Raw genomic sequence first — 13,218 nt, 5'->3', positions numbered from 1 at the left:
CATAACATTTTCATTTTTCATTTTCCATTTTCACAAAGTAATAATAAATAGAAATGAAATAAAGATTCAGAACTTGTTCTCATTTCATCCTTATATGTACATGTATATTGAGTGTACATTCATTTCCTCATGTTGTTTAGCATGAGAAGAGGTGACAAAACAGAATTTCCCTCCAAAAACTGTTTTGACAATTTTTTTAAAAGAAAGTTTCCCCTAAGTAGTTCAGATCAAAACACATATAGTTAAACTTTATTTACATATCTAGTCTAGAAAGTAGCCAGAAAATCACAAATTGCCCTCTCTGTTTTGACAATTTCAAAACAATTTTATGCAGAAAATGGACCAAAGGAATAAAGTTGAACCTTATGCAACTGCACCAACCAATATCTAGCTGGCAAAGTTTCAATAAATTTCCATCCAGTGTTGAAGGGAAAAGCAATGAAAAAATTCAAAAAAATATGGGAACAACTATTAGCACCCACTTTGGAGAAAGCATCATCATGATCAATATAGTACCTCATTTATCTTATATTAGCTCTTCTGGTCATAGACCAGAGGAGGTCATGTGATGACGTTTGATCCTGCATCTGTCCAGTGTTGAAGAATACAAAGTTTATTATTGCAACTGAACCTAAATTACTAGGAGGATTGCTATGCTGTTATGTTGACAATCTTGTCATGGCAACATCTGAATGAATGAATGATACCACAGTGGTGGCTTAGTAGTTAGAGCATCTGCCTCGGATGTGGGAGGTCATGGGTTCGATTCCCGGCTGAGTCATACCAAAGACTTACAAAAATGGTACTAACAGCTGCCTTGCTGGGCCTTCAGCATTAAGAGGTTAGTGTTAGGACTGGGCAGCCTGGTGTCAGGATAATGTGATTGACATCACTATAAACTGCCACATTGCAGACATCATAGCGATATTACTGAAAAATTGTTAAAGCTACATTAAAAATCCAAATCACATAACATCACATCTGAATGAATGGACATATTGACACATTATTTTCACTGAAAGACTTCTTATGATATCTAGTTGTCTCTAAATGAAAATAGATACCAATCCAACACCTAATATGGTTGCCATGGCATCTATCTGGAAATTGTTTATGGCTACTCTGTCTAAATCGATGGTCAATATGACAATGGGTTTTTCACTTAAAGACGCCCAGTTGGTACTACCATATTTTCGTGCATATAAGACGCGTCTTATATAAAATTTTACTTACCCGCATGCTAAGTGCATCTTATATGCATGGGCGTCTTATCTAATTATTTTTTTACACAAATGAAAACATTTACTAAAAATACTGTTTGTCTTGATTTAAATCAGTCTATTCATCTTCATCATCATCAGTTTCAGCTTCACATCCATTGAAACTTTCATCGAATTCACTCTTGTCGCTGAATACCTCCATAGCCACTGCTAATCGATCCTCATTGGCGTCAGTGGTATCGGATGCAGCCGAGTCATCGTCTGAAGAACTGATATCGGCAGCCGGTTCTGGATTTATCCCACACTTTCTTAAGCCATTGATCATTGTTGTTGTTTTCACTTTCTCTCAAGCACAGAGAACCCAATTACACACCTCTACGTACTTTGCACGACGTTGTTGACCAGCTGGCGTGAAGGTGTGCTTACTGCTAGTCATCCAACCATCCCTTTCCTCACGTACAGAAGTCTTAAATGGACGATTGATGGCAACATCCAAGGGCTGGAGCTTACAAGTCAGACCACCTGTATAATGGCTATGTGGGCTCCAGCATTGTTGATGTGTTTCTGCATAGTTGTCTCCTTATGGGCAGCCATCGCGTCGAAAATCAGAAGAGATTGCTTCTTGAAAAATCCACCTCTTCTTGTTCTGAAGCACTTATCCGTCCAGGTCTGCATCACCTCTGTATTCATCCAGCCTTTTTATTGCAGACAACAACAACTCCAGCTGGCAAAGTTTCTCTGGGCATGGTTATCCTTTAAAGATAATCATGGGTTTCAGTTTTCCCCCTGCAGCTGTGCAGGCCAACATAACAGATAAGTTAGTTTGTTTGTGTCCCGTGGTATCAACCGCTACTGTCTTTACTCCTTTCTCTGCCACTGATCTGCTAGCTGGAATATCGAATGACATTGGAACCTCATCCATGTTGATGATGTCATCATCTGCCGACTTCAGTTAAGATATTTCCTTCTGAACAAAGGTGTTGAAAACATCCAATTTATTCTCCCAGTCGTCTGGAAGCTTCTGTCCAACAGTTGTATGTGCCCGGACTGCAAGGTTGTTCTGTTTCATGAACTTGTACACCCAATTGACACTGCCATGAAAGTCCATGATCTTCATGTCTGTAACAATAATTTGAGCCTTGAGTTTGATCGATATTGTTGAAACTGCACGGTTACTGTCACGTTGCGAATGTACCTGGTTGGCAAGATTTTCTTCCAAGTTCGGCCATCTTGCCTCTCTACCTCTACAAGCTTGTTTCCTTGGATTCATCTTCTTAAGCACCTCTGTCTCCAACTTCCAGTCATGTACATTCTTCTCACTGCAACTTAATTCTCTTCCAGCAGCTCTGTTGCCATGCTCCTTGGCAAACTTGATGACGTCTAATTTAAAATCTGCCGTATATGATTTTCGCTTCATCATTGTGAAAATTTTATAAATTTTATAAATACTCAAGAGATTGATCACTCATTTGTTTATAACAAGAGATTGATCCCACGTATACCCTATATACCGGTATATACTAACCCCAGCCACTGAAGAGGAAGATAAGATCAAACAGTTCTTTGAACTCCAGCCAAAACGGTCAATGAAGCCTTGTTTACATCAGGTGAGTGATCAAAACATTGGAGATATTTGCATTTATAACAAAGAAAAGTACCGGTAGCCAGTTTGATACACGTGGTTTGAAAACGGATGTTTATCGGTACATATTTGAACAAAACAACAAACAGAATTATTCAAAAGATTTTATTAAACTTTATTGGAACAGTAATGTAATAGTACTGAACAAAATAATATTAGATACAGATGAATACCGTAAGTAATTTATAAGTTATTAAAAAATCAATGCTATGTCATCTGCACTCAATATAGGGTTTGCTCAGTTCGGCAGATGGCGAGGCCAAATGTTTCTTATATTCGTGGGTGTCTTATTTAAAATATTTTTTACACAAATCGTCAAAACCCATGTCTTATATATGGATATATCTTATAACTGGGTGCGTCTAATATACGCGAAAATACGGTAGATGAAAATCTTGCCAGATATTCAATATGGCCACCAAACCCATCTTAAATGGAGGATCATATCGGCTTGTAGGTTTTTATTAAAAGACTCATGATGTTGTTTGTAAATGAAAAGTATACTTATCTGAGATTCAATTTGGTTACCATGGCGTGCCTCCTGAAAATCATTACTTTAATGGATGCATGTGTCAAAATGTGGTTGTTGATAAAAGACCTATTATGATGTCATGTTGATCCTAGATGAAAATGGTACCTATGAGACATGCTTTATATATCCGACATGGCATCCATGACAGCCATCCTCTTGAAAATCTGTTTGTACTGACATGGAGTTTTTACATAAAATAGACTTAATGTATAGGTTTGTTGGTCATAAATAAAAATGGTACTGATCTGACTCCAGTATAACTATCATGACAGTCATCCAAGATGTTCATGTTGACATGGTTATTTTTTTTACTGCAGGACATCATGTGATATGTATTTGATTTGAAATGACATTGGTCCTTTATACATTGGATGTGGCCAACATGGTGGTCATCTTCAGATATCACTGTTCCCTTTCTGTGACTAGCTCTATCTGCATGGGCTTTTCACGAAAAGACTTGTGATATTTATTTAGTACTGAATAAAAATGGTGCTTATCTGGTATTCTACTTTGGATCCTAATGGTGGGGGACACATTCCGCCATCTCCTGACTTGGAGGACATAACACCCATGTTTTCTTAATTACTTTTCTTTTTAAATTAGTCATTAACTGTTAATTTTAATTGATATTAATTTAGTCTCTCTTTTTTCCATTAATTTTGTTTCTATTAACACTATCTCAGAAATCCCTTTCTCTGATAGAAACGAAAATTGTTTTTTGTTTGGCTGTAGGATATAGAAAAATAGAAGCAACTCTCATATATGTACTCCCCTTAGCCCATTAGATGGCAACCTGTAACCCAGATGTTATCAGTTTTAAACTTTTGCTTGCACTTCAACAGGCCTTCATGATATTGCGTGGATTGTAAATGTTTTTATCTATCTGGCTTTTATTGTTGGTGGTCTGAACATTGTCAAATGTAGTATATATAGTACATTTGTGCATTTCATAGTCATTTATTGTTATTTTTCACTTTGTTACCACATTATATATGACATCATATTGACAGTTCACATTTTGTCTCAGAATGTGAGTTCACCTGGTTGAACATTATTTATCTTACTAGTTACTTCATTATTCATGATTTAGTTGCTGCATCATTATTGTTATTCATAATTTGAACTGTAACTCTGTTCAGTGTATACTTTGCAGGTTTATTTTATTGGCATTTCCTTTTGTAACTAAACCTATGTATACGTAACATTTATCCTTGCACTTGGACATTTTTATCTGCTCCAATTGGAATGAAGAGTCCTCGCTAAGCAGCTTAATGACATAGAGAAAAGAGCTGATCAGAATCATCAAATCCTGACAGCTTAAGGACATAGAGAAAAGAGCTGATCAGAATCATCAAATCCTGACAGCTTAAGGACATAGAGAAAAGAGCTGATCAGAATCATCAAATCCTGACATCTTAAGCTCACATCCAGAGCAGATATACCTTTCCCATTACCAGCTAAGAAAGCCATTGACTCAGACAATGCTGACATCTGTGGAGACTTTGCCATGCAAGCCTGATAGAGATTTGGAATTTTACATGCCCAGTATTATTAATAAGGCAATGTTGACTAGATTGATTTTGATGAAGACAAAGGGCATTTGGATGTTTTCTGACTTTGCCAGTCAATCAGACCAGTAAACATTTTTTAGGTCAGTGTGCAATATCCTGACTAATGACTTTACCATCCAGACATCTGGATACAAGTATGTATTTTGTCACCAGCATACACTGTCAGTGACAATGTTCTATACCAAATTTCTGGGCCACACCAATCAGTATACTAGTCATCCAGCTGTCCACCCAGCCATAATGGTTCCACTGACCACACTGTCCATACCACACCAACGACCAGCTGTCAGTTCTGGCCCCAAAACACCTATAACCACAAGGCCAGTTTATAACTCTACTAGACTGCCACTGTTGGCCATTCCTAAAGGCAGGTCATTTATTAACATGAGCTGAAGATACACTATCATCATTGCCATTTGATTTTACTACCCCATGATTTCGTCACATGTGGATGACACTCCAAGGTTATTGAGACTTGGACATAACTGAAAATTCTGACCCCACTATGGAGCAGAATTTCCAAAATGCAATTGAGGAGATCAATAGAATACTATTTCCTACTCTTCACCCATCCAGCAGTGCAAAAGGCTTACAAAGTTAGAGCTTCCATAGATACAGACTACACATCCATCATTTAGATTTCTTGAGTAATCTCCCAAGATTGCAGAAATTTATGAAGCGTTTCTGATGGGATATGTAAACTAGGCAAAAGCAAGGCTTTAATCTCTGCCAGTCAACTAACAGATGCTTTTTCACCAAATTGGTACTGGACATGTACCAATTTTTACCACACTGAAGTTCCCACATTGGATAAGGGTCTTATGACCATTAATATGTTCGCCCCACTATTTCATAAAGTGAATAAGCAAGTGTTTAATGTCACTTCAAAATTGGTTTGGAATGTCATTTTTAGTTTCTCTTTTCTTGATTTTGGTGTCTCTGGCCATTTATTGCTTGGTGAAAAATGTGGGAAATGACCACTTATGTGATGCTGTCAGGTGCATTTTCAAGGTGATAAATATGGTAGTACACCATAAAATGTTGAATGCATTAACAGTTACCAGCAATTTGGACCCAGTTTGACAGGACACTGTCTGGCTTGAATGGCACCACACCAAAGCATTGCACTCTCTTTTGGCTTGCCTCATGTTTGCAAGCCAAATTGAGGAAGTTAGAAAATGCATGGCACAGGAGTTACCCCTTAAAATACCAGTCCAGGCTGCTTTCTTGACATGTTCTTACCAAGGGCCATCCCAGAGAAAGGATGACAGATGCCAGAGGAATTATAGAGGATATTCTTAGACAAGGCAACCCTGAGGCCAAGTGAGTAATTGAATGTCATACTTCTCACAAACATAGAGGGGAGAGAGAAGAAACAAGTTTTCTCCTTCTCTAAGCTTCCCAATATCAAGCTTTGACTTTCCTGCAGTACCACCCACTGTCACATATCCAGTGTTGCCAAACTCCTTCTGTTTACAGATGAATGAAACAACTTGTCTCCAGCTAATAACTGATTTTTGGAGGGGTTCAGATCTCATATGTCCAGATGCCATCTTTTTATTTCTTCCTCTTCCTGATAGACATGCCTAGCAATCCCATGAAGGAGGATTCACTACAGAAGGAGAGCAACACTACATTAGAGAAATGGGAGTAGAGATAATTCAAACCTGGGCATCCTGGGTTTTGTTCCAGGCTCCTTCTGGTTGCAAAATCCATTGTGTTATTATGATCAGTAATTTATCTGAGCAGCCTAAATCATTGCATCAAAGCATCCAAATTCAGAATGGAAATGGCATGGTCTTTTTTAATTTGTCTTTGTTGTGAAAATATGCAGTAAGTCTTGATCTGTCAGACACTTGTTTTGATGTCCCTATTCATATTAAATCATGCAAATAACTTTGCTTTGATTGCTTTGGAGTAATGTAGCAGTCCATGCACTACTATTTGGCCTCAACCTCTGCCCTTGGGTTTTCACAAGGACACTGGACTGTGTCATAATCCACTGCAGGACAGTATCATTCATGACATTGTTGGTGTACTTGAACAATATTCTACAGAAACATTTCATAAGTATGGTTCTGGTTCAAGACATGAACAGCAATTCTTCCTTTGCAGTCAAGGGTGGATAGTAAATCTAAGAAATCAGACTTTTTCCTTCATTTCATTCATTTGGGTATGGAGTTTCTTACCAATATAGTATTGTTTGTCTTCATTTCAAAAGCATTCACTAGACTGTTCTAGCATCTCAGCAGACTTCCACCAAATAGGTTTATTACAGTAATAGAGTTTCTTCAACTCTTTGGCCTCTTCATTGTGACAGCAGATCTTGTATCCTTAGGCTGCCATTACAATATGTGTTCATTTATACAAGTTAGCTCAGCTCCCCACACGTGCTCATGTTAAAATGAGCATGGTAAAGTGGCTTATGAGAAATAAAGAAAGAAGGTAAGTTATTGATTTTAATGTTATTATCATTGAATCCCATGTATAAAATGCATAATTTCTGAAATTACAGGTAGCATAATTGTGAAACTTTATTAAAATCACATTTGCCTTTTATTTTAACAGGAAAAATGCAGATGTTATCAGAGTTCATTTCCATTCACTTGTGTCTGCTGAGTTTGGCCTGTCATCCACAGATGTACTCATTGTTCGATTTGATGATAACGAGCTGGGGGGATGGCAGTCTGATAAATATAGACCTGCATTAGTTAGGTACTGGAACCATCACCTTTTTTTAATAATTTCATGTTCGTAACAAAAATATCTGATTCAAATATCACCATGCTTTTGGAAATAAATTCATGTATCAGTCCAAGAAAATAGCTATGTTAGCTGATGTCTCATATGTATGTCTTTTGACCTTGTTTTAATGTAAACATGTACAAAATCAATATTGCATTAAAATGAAAACAGTGTTTGACCTATGATATAAAAACTTTGAATGCTTGCATGTAATCAGAATAGCGGAAAAAAGGAAGATTTTATATTTGGAAATATTTCACAAATGCATCCAGTGTGCAATGAAATTTGCTCACACAGGTGGAAGTCAAATAATCTAAAGCACAACATACAAGCCTTCATTGAAACTGCTTTTTCTAAAAGAAAAACAAAGATCTTCACCAATTACAGCTTTAAAAACTGCCATATTCTCTTGAAAAGTAAAAGTAAAATGGCAGAAAAGCACTGAAAAATTATCCGCAATCTGTGTTCTGAGACATCTCAGCATATGGACAGTTCCTATCTCAGGTGGAAAGCTCCACCCACTTAGTTACTGTTGATGTGGCTCACAAGCTATCATCAAAATAGTGGATTCAGCAGCTTCAGCAACATATAAATATTCCTAATAATATTTCTGAAATTTTCCAACTGTGTGTTAAAGAAAGGCATGAACTATTTACACACAAGGTTATACTGATCAGATTAGGATTTTTGATAGGAAAAATATGGTAAGATTTGGGTCACTTTACTAGTGGTCATAGAAGAAGAACAAACATGCACACAAATTGCAGGTAGGCATTTTTCTAGAAGCAGACAGAATAACAGAATTTTCCTGTTCTTGCAAAGCTGTGTATGTTCATTCATTAAATCTAAATTTCTAGTATGACTTCGGTATTTAAAAAAATTTAAAATGGATCTTTCATTATGTATTCTCACCCATTTAATGTATATTGTGCACACATTTTCATGTAAGAATTAAAAGCCATGTACTTTTTATAATTTACTATAAAAATGTTATTTATTATCAGTTAACAATTTAATTATGTGTACGAAAAGCAGTTTTGGTAAAATTAGTAAATAAACAGCTTTTACAATGTTACGCAAGTGATGGAAGGAAGTGTTTTATGATCTTTTTGCCATGTGACAAAAACACAATAAATGGCAGAACATAGTATTCTGTTATTTATAGTCTCGGGCCTAATAAAGACAAAATAAATATTTTATTAGTTTCACCTTTTCACCGCTTCATAAAGTTAAGATATTAAAAAAACTTCACAATAACATTATTTTAATAAAATTCAATTTAAAATTTTGAAATGATTTCAAAGATATACAATTCTAACATAAGCATCAGATTGGCAAACAATTTTATTACATGTACAAATTTTCACAAGCACAACAAATAATGACAATTTTAAAACAGCTTTACATTGTTATATATGAAATATGATTTTAATTATTTTATTATATACTAAAGCTTGTTGGCAAAATAATTTTCATATTTTTTACTCGTCATATTTTCACATGTGAAAGATATATAGAAAGGAATCAGACATGGTCTTATGCATGTGAGCAAATAGATAGCAGTTACTATATACGCAGTGAATACATCACCTATATTTTTGATTGGTCAAAAATAAATAATGCACCTAGTTTGATTGACAAGTTGGAACTATCTAATGGAGGGGAAAGGTTTCAGAAGTTTCTGCTTTAGCCTAAATTCATCACATGGTTTACTTTTCAGTGTTGAGTTTTTGCTTGTATGTGCCATATATACTTGTGCAGAAGCCGAACAATTTAGGAAAAAAATAAAGGCCTGGAAGAAGGGGGGGGGGAGCTATCCATGGGCCAAGGTCTAAACTTGAAAGTTTGTGAACAAAAATTGTTGACTACCATAATGGCTATAAATCTTGGGACATGGAAAAAGTATTTTTTCCTGTGTCCTAAGACTTGTATGCATGTAATGAAAAATACATTTTTGGTATCTTAACACTTAATAAACTGTTATAAACTTTCATTTACAATGATCTATGTGCTCACAAGTTACTCTTTTTTCAATGATATAAGTGATCCTACAAACTGAGGTAGGTAATCTTTATGAAAAGGTACACATGTTTAATGGAGCAAGGCAGATACCCAGCATAACTGTTACATGTTCTTGAAAGAATGGTTATAACAAATGCTAAAATTCTGAATATAGATAAACTATGATCATCGTCAATCTATTTTAGTTTTGTGTTTTAGCTGAACAACATCATTATTTTCCACACAATAGAAAGCTGGATGTTTCTGCATCACCTTTGTTTATAATTGGCAGATTTGTCTATTGTTTTCCAACAGCAATATAGGCCAGTTGATCATTAAAACCCTGAAACTGGTTTGTGTTAAGAGGGAATTTTGACTGGCGGCTTTACCTGTACTTTGATGTGCAATTGCCTTTCACTCCATAATATTAGCACAATTACTGTAGTTTTGTTAAACGGTGTAAGGTCGCTTCCATTAAATCAAACTACAACTCAGTTTTTGCTGTAGTAGCATAATTTTTGAAGAATTTATACTGAAACTTCATTATTGTATTTTGGCTATATCCTTAAAGTTTGTTGCAGTGGTGCCCATGATTTGAATCCAAGGGATGTACTTCATTCAGCAAAATGTATTTTATTCAGTGCATGATCAGATCTACAATGTAGATGCGGTGGTGCCATAATGTAAATATACTCACCAGCCTAAATGCGAGCGTTCAACCAAACCTTATTGTTTGTTGTTATCATACTGAGATCACATTTTAATGAGTTAGGTATTTATAATTTCAAGTCAAAATAAGAACCTGATTGCTAGTGCATTGATATAAAAAGTTTAATGCAATAACTCATAAACAAACAATAATAAACTTGAGTCATATGGGAGAAGTATGATCCTAGCAGCTGTGTTTTGAACTTTTTGAAGTTTCTGGAGCAGATATTGAGATGAACCAGACAGAACTGAGTTACAATAGTCCAGTCTTGAAAGTACTAATGAACACACACACAAGTGTTTTAGTGGCATCAACTGAAAGATATTTGCGAATGGAGCTGATGCATCTCAGCTCAAGATATGCAGCCTTGCATATGTTCATGACATGTTGGTGCAGTGTGAGAGTACTGTCCAGAGTAACACCTAGGTTTCGTACTGATTGTGTAAATTTAATGTTGATGTTGCTGATATTTATTGTTGAGGTAAAGGATGTGAAGGAGAAAGTCTTTGTGTTGTGATCAGAATGGCCTCAGTTTTATCATCATTCATCTGTAGCTTGTTACATGTCATCCATGATTTCACATCAGAAATGCACCTCTCTGCACCTTGGATGGTAGCATCAACTAGATTTGTATATTTGGGTGATATCAGCATACAGTTGGTGAGACTGGATGATGATCTATGACACTTGAGAGCGGCTGAGTGTACAGAATGAAGAGAACAGGTCTAAGAACAGACCCCTGTGGAACACCACAGCATAGATCAACTGGGCTGGAGTGTATTCCATTTGCAGACACAATTTGTGTCCTGTTGACCAAGTAGGACTTGAACCACAGTAAGGCTGTATCATGAATGCCAAATACATGCTGGAGACAGTGAAGTAATATATCATGGTCTTTTGTGTCAAATGCTGCAGATAAATCAAGGAGGGTGAGGACTGTAATCTTTCCACTATCCAACGCAGAGAGAATGTCATTAACTACTTTTAGAAGAGTAGTTTCAGTACTGTGGCAAGGGCGATATGCAGATTGTACATTGCTAAAAAGACTGTTTGAATTCAGATGAGATACAAGCTGGGATAGAACAACCTTTTCTGAGATTTTTGATATGAATGGGAGGTTAGAAACTGGGAGGTAGTTCTTTAAATCATTATGATCTAGTGTTGGTTTCTTCAGCAGAGGCTTTACAGTGGCAGTTTCGAAAAATGATGGGAATTCCCCGGATGAGAGAGAGATATTAATAACATCAGTTAATGAAGGTAATACTGGATCTAAGCACTCAAGCAGCAGTGATGTTGGAATTGGTTCAAGTTCACACGATTTTGGTGCACTCTTCATCAGTACTGTACGTACGAAATCCATAGAGACTGGTTCAAATGCTGCTAATGGTTGCCGCTCAAATTCTGTATCCCAACTGTATGGTGACAACGAGTCAATTGAAATTGTGGTGTCAAGCTTATCTCTAATGGTTTGTACTTTGTCACGGAAGTAATTTGCAAACATGTCCGGAAGGTTGACTGTAGAGAAGGTAGTTGGGAGTGGTGTAGATTTGTTCCTTGACATTAGCTTGTTAGTAAACTCGAAGAGCTCTTTGCAGCTGGAACTTTCCGTGATCTTAGTAGTGTAGTGGGCTGGTTTCGCTGCATGGACTATATTTGTGACATTCTTCTTAGCGGCTTCATAGATTTGCTTATGAATAGTGAGTCTGGTGGAAATCCAAATTCTCTCAGCTTTACGGCGATCTCTTTTAGCAGTGCGAAGCTGGTCCCTAACACTGCTATACATCATAGCCTACTCAGAAGGTGCTTTCTGACCAGTGTAAGTTGGCATAGATATGCTTATTCAATGGTAAACTTTCTATATTAATGGCTATACATTGTATATTGTGATATGTTACCTTTAGCAGGTAAACTGTGTATTATACATTTAACAGAGTATTGGAATTAGATAAATGGACTGTATGCTGCATGCTTTTCAAGTAAGGCCTTGGTTATTCAAGGTAATTATTGATGAATGAACTGTTAGTACTGTTGGTTGTCGATCCAAGTAGGAAGCTTTCATACAGTAAAATCTAGCTTCTTCAAGTGGACACTGATCATAGCTTTTGAAGCAGCTTTTAAGAACATTAATTAAAAAAACCAAAACAAACACAACATTAAACTTTTTTTGGTATCAACTCTTTATCTAATTAGAGGTGAGCTGTGGAATTGTTGATTACAATCTGGTTTTGCTGATCAGATCAATCAGTAGGGTAGAGGTGGGATGAAGGAGAAGCTGTGGAATAGTTACATGAACAAATTGCTCATCATTCCTCTAGTTTTGATAAAATTAATATTAACATAAGTACTTTGTTGATATTAATTGCAGTTTTACACTGACATTAAGCTACAATGTACCAAGTGTGCAAAGCATGGCTGTGTAATCACAGGGACCTCATCTTCTCATAACTCTTTTATTAGTGTAGATTTTAGTGAAGTGCTTTTCTGAGAACACTTTCTTAGTGCTTATGCTTATCCTATTAAACAGCTGCCTCATTTGGTGCTCAGCATTAAGAGGTTAGTGTTAGGACTGGTTGGCCTTGTGTCAGGATAATGTGACTGGGTGGGACATCATGCTACATCTCTGTGATGTGGTGCCCTTGTGCTAGACATCACTATAAACTGCCACACTGCAGTCATCATAACAATATGACCGAAAAATTGTTAAAGCTACATTAAAAATCCAAATCACACACATACATTATCCTATTAAAGAAAAAATCAAGACAGTAATGCTCACAGATCTCAGCAATTTATATTCT

The 13,218-nt window shown here is 36.3% G+C and overlaps 1 protein-coding gene across 1 annotated transcript in view; it reads left to right on the top strand.

Annotated features, from left to right (window-relative positions):
* The window catches only part of LOC149786028 (E3 ubiquitin-protein ligase rnf213-alpha-like), a 374,561-nt gene that overhangs the window by 17,061 nt on the left and 344,282 nt on the right, over positions 1-13,218 (top strand). The window contains exon 5 of the mRNA XM_089978102.1: positions 7,534-7,680. Coding sequence (XP_089834228.1) covers positions 7,534-7,680 — 147 coding nt within the window. The remainder of the gene's footprint in view (positions 1-7,533; positions 7,681-13,218) is intronic.

This window comes from Sinohyriopsis cumingii, chromosome 12 (assembly GCF_028554795.1).
Source record: "Sinohyriopsis cumingii isolate HCF-2022 chromosome 12, ASM2855479v2, whole genome shotgun sequence".
In the NCBI taxonomy this organism is placed as follows: Eukaryota; Metazoa; Mollusca; class Bivalvia; order Unionida; family Unionidae; genus Sinohyriopsis; species Sinohyriopsis cumingii.
This window is presented reverse-complemented; position numbering and strand designations above follow the sequence as displayed.